We start from the raw sequence: 19,194 nt of genomic DNA, 5'->3' as shown, positions 1-19,194 counted from the left end.
CCTGCAAACCACGATGCGCACCGTCCTTTAGCAAGACATGTAGAGAGAATCGGATGAACTACTTGTGAGCGAGTGCCGATAGAAGCAGTGCACGGTCGTATTTTTTTGGCTATCAAACGAAACAAACGACAAACGACAAATGACGACAAACGACAAATGACGACAAACGACGACAGACAATGCCGAAGAACGCAGTCAAAGTCGGGGTAGACGTCCGTAAATTGTCCTGTCCATGCCCGGGCGCCAACGGCTGATTCGAGGTTCGAGACGGTCAAACAGAATGACACAAAATGTACTCCGCACTTGCTCTTCTTTTAATCTATTCTCTGTGAAACGAAAGCCGCTGCAAAACCAGGTCAAAGGGCAAAGGACCTTTTCTGCCTTTTTCGTACCAAAAGACGCATGGATCACCAGCGCAGCCGCATGCAATTAATATCAAGCCGTTTAGAGACACGAATGAAAGGAAACGATTTTTTTTATAAAAATAAATAGAGTGAAGAGATGGTCCGTCCATCGGTTTTCAAGCAGTTGCCGTTTCTTTTGTTTTCAGATTTTGGCCGGTATTCGGCAATAGACTGTTCAACGGGAGAAGAGTTATTTGTCGACAATTGTGGTCACCCTGTTGACTAGAAAACGGGGAAAGACAACTGACATACATAGTGGACACTTGGTATATTATCATCAAGAAATGTAGCCTGGCGGTAGCAAAGGCCGCAAAATAGAATGGCTGGTGCTGTTTCTTATTTTCGGTCTGGTGGACCTTCTCTACAGCGCCCGCCTGGAACAATACGACGCTGCACCGAGATCTTTTGTAGCGCAGTTGCTTTCCCTGAGCCTCTCTGTGGGTCGGTCGTCTTGGGGAATATCCTTCACTGTTGCCCTGTTGCTGTCAGATACGCCGTTGCAGAAAAGGAGCAACGAGTCCCGCTCGCTTGCATTGAAGCCGAAGTCGAAAGGCTCGGGGCTATATGAAGGTGAACAGGAGGGCCTGCAAGGTAATGCAAGATTCTGCAAGGTGCCCGTTATGCAGCCGGAGGTCGTAGACGCAAACGTTAGTAGATGGTTCATTGGCTGGGAAACAACGGCTTCCCAAACAGACGAACCATCAAGCAAAGGCAAATTCAACGCAGTTGATACGCATATCGTGATCAACAAGACACACTGGCAACGAAAAGTAATACGTCTAGAGACAATCGGTGTGTAGGACCACCAAAGCGTTCCGTTAAAACTGTGACGCCAAAAATGACCAACAACGATGGGACACACGGACCGCCTGCTCATCTGCCTCGGCTGTATATCGCTTTACCTCGATCTGCCTCGCTTACCTTGCCTCGCTTACCTTTCCTCGCTTGTCTCTCTCTGCCTTCACAACGTATCGCCTTGATCGTAAGCACGCCATGGTGACAGTGGTGACAAATGGCGACAGAGACGTAGCAATGGTGACAACATCGAGACTATCGGTCACTTTGTGGGTGCCCTGTCCATTGTGCGCCTTTAATCAAGATGACCCTCGACCGTAGTGCCATCCAGAGCATGGCTAGCCAATACATACGGCGTAATGCATGCCAGAACGTTGTAGCAGATACTCCGTCCCAGGATGTGACACTGATACAACTCCCCGCTGATACTCTGTAAAGTCGTCTTTTCATACCGGCCCTGGCTCGTCGCGAAGAGATTGTGAGACCGGAAGACCATCCGCTGGCGGAGTGCCGGAGGGGACAGGCCATAGGTGAGGGGATGGTGGAGGAACGTAAGGGACGACTTCGAACGTTGTAGATCTATGCAAACCCGTTGTCGAAACAGCCGGTGGCATACAACCACCAGAAAACCTGGAAGAGACGTCAAGAAACAGCAGGAAACTTGGATAACTACCGAGAATACGACGGCAGCAGAGAGAAAAGATGCATCACAAAAACATGGACAGCAAAAAAGCCTAGACAGGCAGCTAACACAAGCTTTTCGAGAATAATAACGTGGTAGGCGCGGAATGTTGGACGATGTTGTCTTTTTACCTGTTGGGGAGGGCAACTTATTACAACTAAAACAGCAAAAACAGCAATCCCGTGAGCTTTGACCTCTCAGTGTGGTTTACCATACGCCGTATCTTGTTTACATATTGCCGCAACGGGACGGTGGCGGAACATTTGTAACCTGTGGATAAATGATATTTTAGTGATGATGTAAAAGTGAAGCAATAATAAAAAACTACTTTCTCTTTCTTTATTATTATTTTCACAGAAAAAATACAACAGAATTCTCCACTAGCGAAATAAAATAGATCTTGGTCAATGCATTAAGCAGAGGTATTGTTGTTGCCTGCTATTTGGCATTGCCACTCACGGGCAAGTTTGCCACAATTATGGCATTGTGTTTGGTCCAAGCTTTTGTCCCGGGCATAATTGGGGCCTGGGGCACGGGAGCGCCCTCTATTTTATCCACGATTCTAGTTCTTTTACTTGCACTGCGATTGATGTGCCACAAGGAAAAGGTGAGGCGTTGGACCTTTTCCTTTTTGTCTCTTACATCGCCCCTGTTGTTCAACGGTTGGCTGTCAAACGGCTGCGAAATCAGTACAAATCGGCCCTAAAGCTTCGCATGTAAGTCGCTGTCGATCTTTCCTTACCACAGGTTAGTGCTGTATGATGAGGAAAAGGGGAAATGTGGAAATGGGTCGATGGACAGCACGTAGCTATGATGAAATTACGCTGCAATCCTCCCAGCCTCCGTACAACAACCAACGACGGGAATTCTCCGATTGGGAGCGGAGAAGACGATCTCTCCTTGTCCTTGACTTTTCCGTCGTGGATCTTGAGTTTAAATTCCAACAAATAGTTGGGAGACGTTGGAAGCGACGACATACATTTATGGAGCAAGAGAGCGGAGAGCTCTGCTGATCATGATCATTCTGCCTGCCCCTCTAAACGCTTTGGTCTCTTCATGCAATCGCTGGGGCTCATTTTATGCTGCAGCAGACAACCAAGCTTTGGTGACGGGACGTGCCCAAGTTGACTTTGTACGCCGTGTGCTGTACTCTGCTCTTTGTGGGTTTTCTTCGGTTTTTTTTTTTTTTTTTTTTTTTCCTTGTTACCTCAACTGGGATAACAAAGACAACTCAAGCTGACAAGCTCGACTCCCAATGCCTGTCGAAGGAGGTTTGAGGGATTGAGAGTTTGAAACCCACGGAAACTTGACAAAACAAAATGTCGAGACACGGATAACTTGCTAATATGGAATCACAAAATTATAAAAATAAATACAATTAAAAAAAAAAAAAAAAAAAAAAAAAAAAAAAAAAAGAAGAAACAACAGCTAGAAACCGAAAACCTGATGACTTGAGATCACGGTTGCTTGAAAACCTGACAACTTGACAACTCAGAGAAAAACAAATATAAAAGGAAAAAAATGGCCACCTGCGATGCATTGGCGCTTTGTTTCGATTGTCCCAAAGAGGAAGGGTTTTGCGCTGCTTCAGAACTCTTCGCACATGGACACAAAACAAGAGAGACGAACGACGACGAGAGAGCCTGACACTTTGTCTGCAGCTCTTCCCAATGTAACATGCTCCGGTCGACGGGCCAAGCCTGCAGCGTCTGTGCCCTACGAGGGTCCCTGGGATACTTGAACAGCTTGGGTCGGTTGGTCCGTTTCCTTGGAAAGATGCTTGCCAGACAGACAGCCAGATAGACAGCAGATAGGCAACCAGAAAGGTGTTTCATTGATACACACTTTTCCGAAAAGATCGTCGCTGCAGTTGACCATCACAATCGTTGTTTCGTTGTGTCGTTGTTTCGTTGTTTACCGTTACAGTTTTTCAGTGGACCACTCGGTGAATAGCAATCGACGGTATGACACCGAACTCAGAGCGTCCAGTGGCAATGATGTGACACGCGAAGCCGGTGAGTCTGTCTGGCCTTTCTCTCTCCTTGCCCTTCTCGTTTACTTTATGCGCCCTCTGCTCAGCACTTGTACTTTGTATGGCTGCAAGCGAAGGCTTGGCAGGAGGTCTCGAGCCTCTTTCGTCGATACAACGTGGGCGAGTTCGGCGAGGTATCTTACCCTGACAGCTTATCTCACCCGCAGAGTACAAAATACCGGCCGCTGTTTCAATTTTTGACGTTCGAGGTAGACATATCTTACGACCTCCAATGTACGAAATACGGTATGTCGCCCAGCAGACCTGGGCCTGCGCTCCTCCTGCAACCGCACGGCAGCGCACTGGATCGTGTTGCACATACAATGTATGCACTCCGTACGTCCTGCCGCAACTCTCTGCGCCCCATAACAGAAGCGGAAGCACTGTCACGGCGGGCGCGCAAGAAAGGGCGTGTGCCGTGCAGCATGGGGGCTTGCGGCGTGCCGCAAACGCACATCTGTTGTTGGGGAGATGAAAAAGAGAAGAAATGGACAAAGAAAGTAAACAATCACTTGTTGGCCGTTGGATGTGGGCGGTCTTTCCCACCTGTCGAGCTCACGTTATCTTTTGTCGCTGCATGGAGTACGTTTCCGTATTCACTCGTATTTTTGGAAGAACGTCTGCGTCGTCCTTGAAGTGTACGTTGCACGAAATATACATCGTCCTCGGTACGAGCCACCTTGTAACTGATGCGTCATGATTACATCGAAAAGGAAAGAATACCCGCCGCCATCTGCAGCTGCCCGTTTTGGGGAGAAGACACAACGGCGGCAGTTGACGGTATCCCACCAGGAAAGAACACCAGGAGCACAGCGCGAGGATGTGCCAGGAACGCCAGGAACGACCGAAACAGCCTACTGTGTAAGCGACGACACACGTACTCCGTTCGACGTGATACGTCCCCCATTGCTCCTTCCTGGCCTCGCCCTGACCTCGTCCTAACCTCGCCGTGCCCCACTACCGAACGGACCCTGGTCGGGTCGATGCTGCCAATCGGCACAAGCGTGGTTTCAACATGGGGGAAAGGAGATGGGTGGGCGGGGCTTCTTTTCTTGTCGTGAGGGGCAGGAGCTCAGGAGCAGAGAAAATGTCTGTACATCGGTTCTTCGTACGTCGTATTGCTCCATATCGTCCTCTTGTCTTGTCTGTCAGTTCAGCCCCCTATTCCGGACTCCAAATTGTCAACAGCAAGGAGGACAGTCCCAGTCCCAGGAACGTGTCTTGGCTTTGGCCCAGCTCTGTGTTCTTGTTTGTCTATTTCTCCTTGGCGGATGTCACGATGTTTTGAGGGCGGATCCGCGACGGCCAAAATCAACACGAAGGCCTTCTGAAGTCTTTCGAGATGCTGCACTCCCGTCGAAGCCGTTGCATCCGTGACCATTTACGTCTTGGCCCTCCACTGGTCCCTGTTCATTTCCACGTTCTCTTGACCTCTTTGGCCACCGTTAAACCGCTTACCATCTTCTCCTGCTTGCTTCCTTGTCAATATTGGTAGCTGACGCTGGACGCTGGACGCTGGACGCTGAATACTGACAGACCGAGACGCTTTGATCACTTGCCGTTTCTATTTTGCCATTTTTGCACTGGCTTTCGCTTTTCGCTTTTCGCTTTTCGCTTACTTTGTTCGCCGCATCTCTCACAAGACAAGACAATTAGCGCTTCTTGTCTTCGTCGTCCTCCTTTCTCTACTCCTTACAAAGCACGGAGTGCTTTGTTTCTCCGTTTTGTTTCCGTCTCGCTTTGTGCTGAACAAATTCCTTGGTAGCAAACATGAGAATCGAAACAACACGAGACAACCGTTCATGCGGAACGAATCGGCTGCGATCTGGGGGCCTGGGCTGGGGGTTGGGCCACCACCCTCTCTCGGCTGCTCTTGCCCGAGAACTCCAACGGCTGCCTTCCGCTCGTGTAGCATCTCTTCTCCTTACACAATGTCCAAGCACTGCGAGTGAACCGACGCCTGGGCAATCTGCATTCTGTGAATGAAACAAAAAGAAGACGGCTGTAAACAATCCCAGTCGTATTGCGACTGTCTCCTTCATGTCTCTTCCTTCGCTTCTTACTACGTGCGCCGTTGATAGTCCATAGTCCGCACAGAGTACGACCTATGTACTCCGTATTCGCAGCACTCTGTCCGTTGCTTCAACTAAAGCTCCTTGAGGACGGAACAGAGGGTCGTACCGCGGACGGGTCCCGTTCTGAAAAGAGGAAAGAGTGTCCAAAAAGAAGAGGTCGAAGCAAAACAAAAACAGCCAGCAAAAAAGTACTGAGTGAGGAGCCTCCGCTAAAGTCCTGCTATTAAAAAAATAAAAAAAATAAAAATAAAAAATAAAAAGACTACGTCGTATGGAGTATATTCCGCCCGCAACGAAGCTTGTCCCAAAACACGATGCAACATCCTGCTACGAGGGCACGTTTTCCTGATTCCACTTGTACTCCTTCAAGCACGGAGTACTCCGTCCAGAACACATCGTACTTGTTTTTCGATTCGTTTCCACGCGCTCACTCCTTGCCACCCACTCGTCTTCTGGTTTTGTTGCCTGTGTCCCTACTATTTCATCTTTATATATTGACCATGTTTATGCGTAGCGCCGTTTTCAAACCCCAACTGCGTGGTCCAGGCCTTCACCAGCCAGTCACCTCCGGCGCCTTCACTTACACCTCTTCCTCGAGCTTTCTCCGTGCTGCAACCAAGCACCTTTTTCAGACCTGCCCCCGTCCAATCCGGTTCGCTCCCCTCTCTCATGCTACCCTGCACTCTTCCTCCCCATGTTCTTAATACCGTCTATTAAGACAGCACAAGCTTATCACAGCTACCCCCAAGAGACCAAAAAGTGCATGGAGAGAGCTCCTCGTCGTTAATCTTCCCCTTTTCTCAACTGCTTTCCATATCTCTGCCACTGTTTCTTTCTTTTGTTTACAGAGCCCGGTGCATTGTGCCATTGGAACAAACGGTCGCCTAGCTGGGACGTTCTTGAAAACAACAGAAAAAAAAGCCTCCGCGATCGCATAAATAGTAGTGACGATAAAATAGCATAGAGTACGACAGTGCCAGGAACAACCCCGTCCTCCCCCCTTGTCTCCTGCACGCCCTTGCCACCATCTTTCTCGCCTCCCTTCCTCCTTTTTATCTCCTTGTTCTTCCCTCCCCTGGGCCGAAAAGAAAAGACATGGGGGCCGCCTGCTTGAGGTGGATGGACCCGCCGCGCCTAGAACCTCTAGCTAATGGTAGAACATGTTAGTCTAGGTCTTGTTTTTCTTTACAGTCATGTCATAGCAGCCTCTTTATTTTTATTTTTGTCGTCTCCCACAAACGTCGATACTATTGTCTTTTTATTCTGATTCTTATTTATCGTCATTTACCCCCCCCCCCCCCCCCCCCTTTAAAAAAAATTTCACCGTTACTTTTCACTGTCTGTCCCTCCCCACCCGCTTGCTATCATTCTCTCATCGCACAAATCGCCACTCGGTTACACGTAATACCCCTCCTCTCACGACGACCACGACGACCATAAGGACGACGACAGGACACCCAAACACCGACGAGTCCCGAGACCCAGTACCGTTGTGTCCGCCCCTGGCCTTGAACCGCTCGGCTTATCCACTGGTGCTTGCCATTTCATGGGGATTCCATTCTCCATACACCCATATATTAGAACGCCCCCGATATATATCGAGAACGTCTCGTCTTTCCCGCTTTGGACCTCTGCTACTCGTTTCTGTCATATTTTTTGGTTTGCTCGCTGGAACGTCGATTACATTTAATTGCTGGCCGTTTTGTTTTACTCTTAATTCTTTTTTTTTGATCACTTAATTCTCTTCCCGTTTGGACCTGTTTCCTCTCCGCCCACCCCCTCGCTCTCCCGTCTCCTCCTCTTCTATTCCGGGGAAAACAAAAACGGCCGGAGCTGCAAGCACTTTATCTCGAGCTCGACCCTTTTCTCTTCCCGTGTTTTGTTTGTCTTCATTGTTGAACTCTTTTTTACTCTTTCTGTCCCTACCTCTTTGTATTGATTGTTGTGTGTTTTGTTGTCTTTTTGTCCCGCTTTCATTTAGATTCCCGTGTTCCAGCCTCCCGTTTGTCCTCGTCCCGCGCCTATTCTCATAAGCTCAATGGACCATATTGTCCGTTGTATGCTCGATGTCGACCCCAGTGACCTCTACTACGACCCAGACCTCGACGAAGACCTCGATTTGGACACAGACGACGTTGACAGCAAATATACCACCTCCAGCAGACACCAGCATCAAGGCCGCGGGCCGGCTGTGTATTCATATATAGAAGCGAACGCCCCGACAATGGATCAGGTAAGTATTCCTTTACTTTTTTGTTATTTCCCCCCTTTCCCCCTTCGCACCCCATCATCTCCTCCATCATGCCGTCTACTACGGCCTTGACTATGGCCACAACGCCGTCGCCACGACGGTCGCCAAGGCGGCCGTCCAAAGCGTCGCCCATGCGTCCCTCTCCTCGAAAGTCACCAGCATCCCCAGCCTCGCCAACCTCGCCATCACCGACCTCGCGGTCAAGCACGTCCCAATCAAGGCCGTCTCTTACTTACATGTCTCTCCTCCTCCATCAACAGCAGCTGCAGCAGCTGCACAAGCAGCAGGCACCTCTGCCTGCGCCGCCCGCCGACGAAAAGGAAAAGCAGCCGTACATCTGGCGGATGCACTCGCAGGCCGAACGCAAGTACCAGCTTTTCCCCAAAGACAAGCAGCACCAGTCTACTGCTGGCAAGAGCATGGATCCGGAGCAGGCCTTTGCCATGGCGATGGGAGGCAGCAATGCCACGACGACTGCCGGCACCTCCACAGCCGCTGCCGCTGCCGCCGCCGCCGCCACCACCACCGCCGACAAGTCCAACCCGGGCCTCCGTCTCCGCATCAAAGAGCACACTCTTATCCGCCGCCGCAAGATCAGTGTCCCCGAGCTGGGGCCCATGACCACCGTTCAGGAAGTTGCCATGGATTCTCGTAAGCGTCCCTTCCATTTTTGTACTGTCGTGATCTGTGCCTTCCGTTGTAGGCTTCCCGTTGAATCGCTCCTTCCTAACGTTGTGACAGCCACGATCCCGGGACGTCCGCCCCTTCATGAACGCTCCATCAGCGCGCCTGGCAACAGCTGGAAGCAGCACCACCTGGTCGACTGCATGATCCCACAGACCTCGTTCTACGACGACATCCCCGAGCAGAGCGTCTACGTCTCGTACGATTCGGTGCTCAGCAGCAGCCCGCTGGATGTGCCGCGCTGCAACTCGGCCCAGGCGGTGCTCTCGCCCTCCAGAGGCGACAGCGGCAGTCCGGCACCGGCAGCCAACGTCCCGACGCTGACGACATCCGCTTCGTCGCCCTCCATCGCCAGCCGGCAGCCGCTGTCGCCCAAGAACCTGACGCCGCTCGTCATTCCGCCGACGCACGCCAGCTCGCACGGCTACGGCCATTCGCATACCCACCGCCACCACTACCAGAACCACCAGGCCTCGTCCTCTCTTTCCGGCCCGTCTCTGCGTCCCGCGGGCTCTGCGTCGGCGACGACGCCGCTGTCCTCGCAGAGCAGCCGCTTCCGCTCGGGCAGCACGCCCGCCGAGTCGGCGGCTTTGCGGTCTGCTCGCTCGGACGAGTCGCCGCGTACGCGCACGCCCTTTACACCATTTACGCCGTACACGCCGCTGTCCGCCATGTCCAACCCCTCGACGCTGCCCACGCCCGTGTCGGCTTCGTCCACCGTGCACACCCAGATCCCGGCCGAGGTATCCCGCGCCTCGCCGAAGCTGCGGACGGACGGCAACAACTACACCGTCTCACCGAAGCCAAAGGAGAAGGACGCTGAGAGAGCGGAAAACGTGGACACAAGGTCCTCAAATGCAGGCCATGTGACGCCGCTGCCCGCTGAAACGTCGGAGCTACGCAGCGCACCCCCACAGCCGCAGCCGCAGCCGCAGCCGCTCTCACAGGGTCTGTCAGCAGCGGCATCGGTGTCCGCCGCCTCAGCTGCTGCGTCTGCCGCGGCCTCGGCCGCGGCTTCGGCCATTCTCAAGACGCTCCCGACGGCGGCATCGATCCTGGGCCACCGACGTGGACAGTCGGAATCCGGGAGCATTATGGAGCGTGGCCGGCCGCGGAAGCGGAGTGCGTCACGCGAGGGCTCGGCTTCGGCCGCCATCAACGCCACGGTGGCTGCGGGCATCTCCGTGACGGCCAACACGGGAACGACTGCGGCCCAAGCCCAGTCGGCGTCGGCGGCCGTGGTGTCGACGCCTGCACCGACCGCGTCCGCCACGACGACCACCCCCGTCATCAGCAGCAGCACCACCACCACCACAACACTCAGACGCTCCAACTCCAAGGCCAGCAAGAGCGCCGAACGTCGCGCCTTTGAGCTGCTACCCCGCGGCCACAAGGCGTCGGAAGCACCGGCCGTCCTGGGCGCCAGCGAGGCCGCCGCCCTGGCCACGCAGGCCCTCCAGCAGGCCGCGCGCTTCGAGGTTCTGCGCAAGGAAGACGTCGACAGCCTCTCCCGCGAGCTGCGCAACCTCGACGACCGCACCGAGTACCTGCGCCGCACCTACACCTCGCTGCGTGCGGGTCGGCGCAACCTGCACGGGCGCATCTGCCAGTATCTGCGCAGCCCCCGCGTGGCCAAGTTCAGCCACGACTCCATGCTCAAGCAAGAGGAGGCCCTGGCCGAGCTCGACACATCCATCGATGACTGGGTCACCAAGCTGGAGCAGGCCGAGAACCGCCGCACGCGCGTGCGCCAGAAGCTGCTCGAGCACGTCGCTGCGGCCGCCACGCTCCCCCTGACATCGTCCCTGGCCGCTGCCGCCGTGGCTGCGGCTGGTCTGGTGCCGGCCACGCCGGCTACCCTGCCGCCCTCGGCCACGACCAGCCCCTCGGCGAACACCGGCGTCGTCGGTTCGAGCGAGAGCCTGCAGATGGCCATGGGCATCAAGCCGCCCTCGCCGCCGTACGCCGCCGCTGCTGGTGCTGCTCACGGCGTGCCGTCCATCTCGACGCCGCCGCGCAGCCCGACCAAGTCCGCCTTCCAGTCGGGCGGCCACGCCCCGTCATCGTCATCGTCGTCGTCGTCGTCGGCGACGGCCGCCGCCGCCGCCATTCATCACGCCTCCATCGTGTCTCCGGTTGCTGCCGCGTCCCCCTCGCCTCAGCGGCCCATTGTGGCCCAGGTGCCCTCGACGATCCTCGAGCAGCCCGTGGTCGAAGAGGCCATGGCCACGTTCAGCAAGGACAAGGACTTGCCGGTGCCGCGCACGCCCACAACCCAGACGGCCCCGGCCGCCAAGCCTGCCAAGCCGTCCACAGCCAGTGTCTTGTCGGCGGTTACGGCGTCGCCTCTGTCGCCCGCCAGCACCCTGGCCAGCGGCCGCCGTGTGGATGTGGAGAGCATCCGGGTCTATGCCGGCGACGACGTCTACGCTCTGTTGGCCGACGTCGAGAACCAGATCACCCAGATGGGTGTGCCGGCCGGTGCTGCCGCTGCTGCCGCTGCTGTCGTTGCAGGAGGAGCCCACTCGGCCACTGCCGGCGCCCAAGACTACTTCTCCACCCCCCGCGATGCCGTGCAGTCTGATGAGGACCGCAAGCGTCTGCATCGTGCACACAGCCAGGAGCTGCTGAGCGGCGGTTCCGGTTCTGGTTCCGGGTCTGGTTCGGGCTCTGGTTCGAAGCGCGGTACTCCCACACCACCCGCGTCGCCTACTACCGTCGACGCCCCCATCAGCCGCCCGGAGTCGCCCGCGGACTCCGTCGAGATCTTCTTGACCAGTGCCGTCTTCCGTCCGGAGCGGAGCATCCTGGCTATTTAATAATTTTACCTTTTGCCTTTTGCCTTTTGTTGGTCCACTTACGATTTCTTACGCTCCTTTCGACACAAACGCAAAATGTCCCTGAACGTTTTATTTATACGACTTTACACCTATGAAACGGCCGACCCGCATTACAATCATTAGCCTCTTTTTATCGTTCTCTTGCGCGCAAAATACATTGGAAAAGCGTTCTTTTTATCCTATTTTTATTTTATCCTCGACTTTCTTGCCAGCCGTTCCTTTTCTTCGCTTCTCCATTTCATTTCGTGCATCCAAGCCAGCCGCCTGGCTTCTGATACCCCCATTTTTGTATCTTCTCGTCCTTCCTTTACGGCATTTTCATACCTATCTTCAACATTTGAACCGTTGTTTACATTGTATCACTTTACACTACTATTTTTAACAGCCCGCATCCACTACTTTCCCTTCCTGGCCCACCCGACCGACTTCAGACTGCGTTACCACAAACCACCATTTCATTAGCAAGGCGTTTATTGCTTTTCTGTTTACTGCTCTCTTTCCTGTTGGTTTGGTACAAACCGCCGGCTCGTTCACTTTATTTCCTTGCGTCTAGGTATCTGCACTTTGCACCGTCTCCTTTTCCTACCACCTGTATCATAGCATCTTCTCGCATCTTGTCAAGTTTCATCTTTTGCCATTCTTGTACTCTCACATCATACCCTGCTCGCATTGGGGCGACAGGCCATACGGTGTTTTGCCTTTACAGTCATGTAAGAGACACATACTCACTTTGTCAACCCAAAATGGAATCAACTGAAATATACATTCAATATTCACAAAATGTCGACGCCTACTTTGACTGTGATCCTTCATAACACGTTACTGTGCTCAGAAAAAAAAAAGAAGAAAGCAAAAGAAGAAGAAAGCAAAAAAAGAAAAAGAAATTTTCTCCAAACGTCTCCATTCCAACGAACCACTCTCGTAAAAGTCATGGGCCCCGTGTATGTCGTAAGATCCCGTCAACCCATAAACTGTCCATCTCCATAACACCGTCTGGCAACTGCTCTTTCTGTTCTAGCGTCGCCGAAGAAAGCCGCCGCCAAAGTGGAGTGGCCTGCTGTTTGGAGCCTCTCGAAGCTTTCTGGTCGCACGCTGGGGCCTATGAGACCTTCAGAGGCGGCAAATTGTTCGTTTTTAGAGGGCTCTCAAGTAGTATTTTTGCCGTCGCACGCGATGAGTGGGGCCCACCTCCCTGTCCGATCTTCCTTTCGTTCCCTTTCGACTCCTTTGCTCTTTCCCAAAAATGACTCGCGGCCGAGCAATGCTGGAAAAGCTCACGTCCGCATGGAGCAAGTGGGATGTCCTCGATCTGACTTGACACACAAAGGCCTACCGTCAGCGCCTACCGTCAGCGCCTGCCATCAGCGCCCGTCCAGCATCACTCACCAGTAAAGCCCTGCCTTGCCTGCCTTGTCCAGTCAGGTTCCTTCCCGCGGGGTGAGCCTAAAGATTCCTGCCGCATCGCTGTTTGACCGGACCAAAATCGAAGTCGAAACATATCTTACCTTCCTACTTCGGCACTTGGAACGAGAACCAAACAACTCCCTTTCTCTTTCTCACTCCAATCTTGTTTTCCTTCCTTCCAATTACGGACATTGTTTGTAATTGTACGCATACTACGTACTCCGTACGCTCCAACTGCAAAAAAAGGGTCTCCACCGAGCGATCTCGCACCTGCCTCGCCGTTTTGCCGTCTTGTCCTCTTCCCTTCCCTCATGAGAAGCACCTTCCTCGTTCAAAGGACAGCACCTGCCGCATCCTTTGCCTCGCTCGCCTCGTTACTACTTGCTACGCGTCGCGTTCCACGGCACTTCCTTCCGAGCTCTGTATCGCTATCTTTCTTCTCAACTCCCTCGACGACCCAATCGACCCAATCGACCCAATCGACTCAATTGCAACTCAGAACTCTCCCTAACGCTCATTTCGCCCAGCCGCCGTCGCCAATCTCGATCCGAAGCGTACAAAACACCCTCCGCGGCCGCTCGTTTTCGACTTTGACCAATCTCCAAGCTTCCCTCTCTGCTGTCGACTCGTCCTCTACATACAAACCCTCTACCACCAAAACCATGGGCAAACGCGACGCCAATACGGCGTCCAACTACCACGTCTGGCGCAACAACCACACCACCGCTACCCTCAAGATTGACTTTGATGCCCAGGTGCTGCGCGGCCATGTTGTCCAGGACTTTTCCCGCCAGCCCGCAGCGGACGGCGAGGACGCCAGCGAGATCATCCTCGATACTAGCTCCGTGGATGTGAAGGCCGTTTTCGTAGACGGCAAGGCTGCGCCCTTTGAGGTCAAGCCGCGCGCTGGTCCGCTCGGCGAGCCCCTGCACATTCGGCTGCCGGCGGCCCTGGCTTCGGCGCCGGCGGGCGCCACCGTCCGCGTGCGCATCGACGTCTCGACCACGGCCGCGTGCACGGCGCTGCAGTGGCTGACGCCCGCCCAAACGTCCAACAAGAAGGCGCCGTTCATGTTCTCGCAGGCCCAGGCCATCCATGCCCGCTCGCTGTTCCCCTGCCAGGACTCCCCGGACGTCAAGTCCACCTACTCGTTCCGCATCGCCTCGCCGCACCCCGTCGTGGCCAGCGGTCTGACCGTCACCGACGCCCGTGCCCAGCAGGTCGCGGAGGACGACGACATCCTGGCGTCTGTCAGCGCCAAGGATACGCTGTACGTCTTTGAGCAAAAGGTGCCCATCCCCGCCTACCTCTTCGCCCTGGCCTCGGGCGACATTGTCACGGCGCCCATTGGCGCGCGGTCCGTGGTCGCCACGAGCCCCGACCAGCTCAAGGCCTGCCAGTGGGAGCTCGAGCAGGACATGCCCAAGTACTTGGACGTGATTGAGAAGCTCGTGTTCCCCTACGCCTGGGGCGAGTACAATGTGCTTGTTCTGCCGCCCAGCTTCCCCTACGGCGGCATGGAGAACCCCATCTTCACCTTTGCGACGCCGACCATTATCAGCGGCGACCGCCAGAACGTGGATGTCATTGCGCACGAGCTGAGCCACAGCTGGAGCGGCAACCTGGTCACCAGCAGCAGCTGGGAACACTACTGGCTCAACGAGGGCTGGACCGTGTACCTGGAGCGCCGCATTGTCGCCGCCATCCACGGCGACGCCTACTTTGACTTTTCCGCCGTCATCGGCTGGAAAGCCCTCGAGGGCGCCGTCAAGAGCTTTGGCCCCTCGCACGACTACACCAAGCTGCTCATCAACCATGACGGCATCGACCCGGACGACGCGTTCAGCACCGTGCCCTACGAGAAGGGCTTCCACATGGTCTACTACCTCGAGCGCCTCGTCGGCCGTGCCAACTTTGACAAGTTCATCCCATACTACTTTACCAAGTGGAGCGGCAAGTCCCTCGACTCGTACGAGTTCCGCGACACCTTCCTCGAGTTCTTTGCGAAGCCCGAATTTGCCAGCCTCAAGGACGCCGTGGCCGGCATCGATTGGGAGGGCCGCTTCCACACGCCCGGCCTGCCGCCCAAGCCCCAGTTCGACACCTCGCTCATCGATGTCTGCTACAAGCTTGCCGAGCAGTGGAAGGCCAAGGACTTTGTGCCCTCGCCCAAGGACGTCGAGGGCTGGGCGGCCAACCAAATCATCGTCTTTTTGGGCGAGATCCAGAGCTTCACCGAGCCGATTACCGCGGACCAGTCCCAGCGGATGGGCGCCGCCTACGGCTTGGTCGATACGCAAAACGTCGAGGTCAAGGCGGCCTACTACGTGGCCTCCCTGCGCGCCCAGGACAAGAGTACCTACCAAGGCACCGCCGACCTGCTCGGCACCGTTGGTCGCATGAAGTTTGTGCGGTCGCTGTACCGCGCCCTCAACCAGGTCGACCGCCCGCTGGCCCTGGCCACCTTTGAGAAGAACCGCGACTTTTACCACCCCATCTGCAAGGCCATGGTCGAGAAGGACCTCAGTCCGGATGCGATGCGGACATGAGCCGTGGTCAGGTGGTTACCACTCGATTCCGGACGCGACACTCCCGATCGAGGACCCTCTTCTTATGACTGATTCTGCACTGCATTTTTTTATACACTTGGCGTCATTGAATGGAGACACGAGAACGAACGAGAGCATTGACATGTTCGGCACTGCTGCATACATTTTGGATCCATCACAGGCCTTGCGATCTCATTACACATATATAGCAATGGGAAATTTTACAATACAATAGAATCTCATACTGGACCTGAATTGCAGTGAAAGGGTGGAAAAGGGCAGGCGCGTACGGTTAACTGAAACCGACGAAGCGCTCCTTCTCCGAACGTTGAAATCTCACGCGCCGCGCCTTCCTCTTCGGTGACACACCTTGTATTTGCCAAATGGGCCCCTTTTATTTTCGTATTGTCCATCTCCTTTCATACCGAGTCCTTTTCATCCCATACAGTTGCTACTACACCACACACATGAAAGGTAAACAATCCGATGTATGACATACCCCTGTTGTTGTACATTCATCGTACTTCATACTAATCTAATTAGGACACAGACACGAGGGCGCCGACCACGAAGAAACAATTCGACAGGCCATCGATTTGCGGAGAATAACAAACCCGCAAAAGTCCAAAAAAAAATGCTCGATTCTGTGTCTCTGCATCGAAGGATTGCCGGTGTGCATGCAGAACAAGGGTCCGTTTAGGCGTTGATGGCGCTTCTCCTATCAATCTTTGCATGAAGAGGGGAACCGGCCTGCAGGATCGTAATGCTCCACAACGTTGCGCTTTGTCCAACATCTCCGACGTGGCTGTGTTGCTTGGGCGTCTGAATCTCTCGACAAGGCTGAGAAGGAGGTGGCTTAATATAAATAGGGGGACAGCTGCCACTATTGTACAGAGTTGCCTGGAGTCATATCGATCCTCATCAGGCTCGCCCCTGCTCGGACATTTTCTGCCCCTCATTCAACTTTATGATGGCGTTCCTCTGCTTGCTGTGCCACCAGGCCGGCCACAAGACGGCTGACTGCCCCGATGGCAAGCAGCCTCGAGGCACCAACAAGCCGGGCCCTAAAGCAATCCTGTCCTTCCCTCCCACGAGTGCCCAGAAGCAGCCCGACACGCTCTGCGACCGCTGCGATGGCCTCCGGCTGCTCGACCTCTTGCTGCGCGAGGATGTGCAGGACGAGCTCACGAGCGACTTTGAGTTGGCCATTGACAACTATCAGCTCTACCGCAGTCTGGGTTCGTACCGCAGCATCGAGCTCGTCGACAGCTGCCCACTGTGCCGGCTGCTGTTCAGCATCTTCCCGCCCGAAGACACAAACATTGAGCCTTCAGACGAGTATCTCCTCAAGCCGCTACGGACATACAACCGGCTCGGAGGGTCCTTGAAAGGCGAGAAGAAGGCGCACCTGTACGAGCAGTACACGGTGTCCATTTCCATCATCGCGAAGCCCATGGTCAGCAGGCAGGCTGTGGAGCTCTTGGCCACCGCAGACTACCGGTTCAAGTACGATACATCGATTGGTATCGTGGGCCACCCGAGCTTGCCATCGTCAGGGCCATCACCGCCCTCGACTACCAGAAGCGGACTGCCTATACGGGTGCGGGACCCTGTCGTCGATTTCAAGACAATTCAATCTTGGCTTCACCGCTGCGATGCCGAGCACTCTGACTGTAGAAATGTGTGGGTCGACGAGCTCCTTACAACAAGCATGATCGATGTACAGACGATGACTATCGTCCCCTGTCCGCCGAATTGTGAGTACCTGGCACTCAGCTACGTATGGGGCCCCATCGTCCCCGAACCGAACGCGCTGAAGAAGGGCACGCTGCCCGCGACAATTACCGATGCCATGGAGACCACCAAGCAGCTGGGCTTCCGCTACCTCTGGATCGACGCACTTTGCATCGACCAGGACCCATCTTCACCCGTGAAAATACAGCAGCTGAGCATTATGGACCGTATCTATGCTGGTGCCTACGCAACGCTAGTCGCCTTCTATGGCGACAGCTCTCTTTTTGGCCTCCGGGGCACAACACAGGCGCGCGCTCGCACGGCCCAGCCGCGGGAAACAATTGTCGATTTCAATGGCGACGGCTCGGCCTACGAATTGTCCGCCATGTACCCGACGATGACGGCCGAGTGGGAGTACCCGACGTGCACGCACCGGACTCGCGCATGGACTCTGCAAGAGGAATACCTGAGCCAGCGGCTGATCATTTTCGGGCAGGATCAGGTGCACTACCGGTGTCAGAACGTGATCCTGCAGGAGACGGTCGACGAGACTATAGACCCAGGCCATGTTCTGGATCTACTCGCATTAGGCGAGGAAGAGAGTGGAGAGTATTTCCGCGAACTTTCACGTAGCCGTGCCCTTGGAAGTGGAAGCAGCACCGGCAAACAGAGCGGTACCGGGCCAACCCCCGCTCGCCGCCGTCAGATGGCCGCCACCCAGTTTGCGAGCTGCATCAGTGATTACACGGCCCGCAAGATGGTGTATGACCGCGACTCTCTCAATGCCTGTCTCGGGATGCTCAGCTTCCTACGCCGCATGGCCGATCTAAGCGAATTTGTATGGGGCCTACCGCTGCGGGACTTCCCCGTGTCGCTCATGTGGTGTCACAGCGCCAGCTCCGGCACTGGCAACGCCAAACCAAAGCCACCTCGCCGCCGCCCGGCCTTCCCCTCATGGTCATTCGTTGGCTGGGAGGGCGAGGTCTCGTATCTGCTTCCCGACAACCTGCTGCCGACGGCGGAAAAGACGGAACGCGTGCGCGAGGATATGGCCCGCAAGGAGATGGCGCTCGACCTTTGCATACAGTTTGTCGATATCCAGGACCAGACGCTCACCGTGGCTGGCTGGACGGTGCGCTTCGACATCCAGACGGCGCCCTTCAGCACGGCATTTGTGCCCGGAAAGCCCGATGAGCCCATTGGCATGCTCACGCAAAACGACGAGCGGCACCCGACATCGCTCCCTCCGGGCGTTTTTGACTTTGTGGTCGTGCAACGACTTACGCGCGACATGGGCAACGGGCGATTCCGGCATGTGTTATACCTGGTCATGTTGGACGACAACGGGCCAGGTGCGGTGCCGTCGCGGCGGACGCTCGTGCAGTGGAATGTCGAAAGCAGCTTCATACCGACGCCAGCATATGAAGCCATGTTGAAGCGGAACGACAATATTCAGATGGTGTAGGGCTCACAATGGTAAAGTGCCGAATAAACATACGCCTTTGTTACAACAAAAATACACTTTGGATATTGGACATAGAAACAGTGCTTTGTTCTTTCAACTTTATGCATTATACTTTCCTTACACACCCTGCGCTTTATTCCATTGTACGCATTTTCTTTCATAGAACAGTGCGCAACCGTTTATTTTGAACATGTCTACAAAACAAAGCGCTTGTCATTTTGTTTTGACCACAAGTCTTTGTTGTTCTGCCACACACCGCCTCTGTTTCTTTGTACTTTT

The 19,194-nt window shown here is 54.7% G+C and overlaps 3 protein-coding genes across 3 annotated transcripts; all 3 read left to right on the top strand.

The window, feature by feature from the left end:
• Positions 1 to 8,026: 8,026 nt before the first annotated feature.
• Positions 8,027 to 11,742, top strand: SPBR_04578 (uncharacterized protein; the record flags this gene model as incomplete). Its single annotated transcript, XM_040762855.1, has 4 exons — positions 8,027 to 8,221; positions 8,349 to 8,462; positions 8,500 to 8,890; positions 8,981 to 11,742. The coding sequence occupies 4 exons, from the start codon at positions 8,027 to 8,029 to the stop codon at positions 11,740 to 11,742; spliced, it is 3,462 nt and encodes a 1,153-aa protein (XP_040615884.1).
• A 2,087-nt stretch (positions 11,743 to 13,829) lies between these two features.
• Positions 13,830 to 15,716, top strand: SPBR_04829 (leukotriene-A4 hydrolase; the record flags this gene model as incomplete). Its single annotated transcript, XM_040763106.1, has 1 exon — positions 13,830 to 15,716. The coding sequence occupies one exon, from the start codon at positions 13,830 to 13,832 to the stop codon at positions 15,714 to 15,716; it is 1,887 nt and encodes a 628-aa protein (XP_040615883.1).
• A 970-nt stretch (positions 15,717 to 16,686) lies between these two features.
• On the top strand, positions 16,687 to 18,915 carry SPBR_04742 (uncharacterized protein; the record flags this gene model as incomplete). The annotated part of the gene is made up of 1 exon (XM_040763019.1): positions 16,687 to 18,915. The coding sequence occupies one exon, from the start codon at positions 16,687 to 16,689 to the stop codon at positions 18,913 to 18,915; it is 2,229 nt and encodes a 742-aa protein (XP_040615882.1).
• Positions 18,916 to 19,194: the final 279 nt, after the last annotated feature.

Source organism: Sporothrix brasiliensis (genome assembly GCF_000820605.1).
Source record: "Sporothrix brasiliensis 5110 chromosome Unknown Cont21, whole genome shotgun sequence".
Classification (NCBI taxonomy): domain Eukaryota; kingdom Fungi; phylum Ascomycota; class Sordariomycetes; order Ophiostomatales; family Ophiostomataceae; genus Sporothrix; species Sporothrix brasiliensis.
This window is presented reverse-complemented; position numbering and strand designations above follow the sequence as displayed.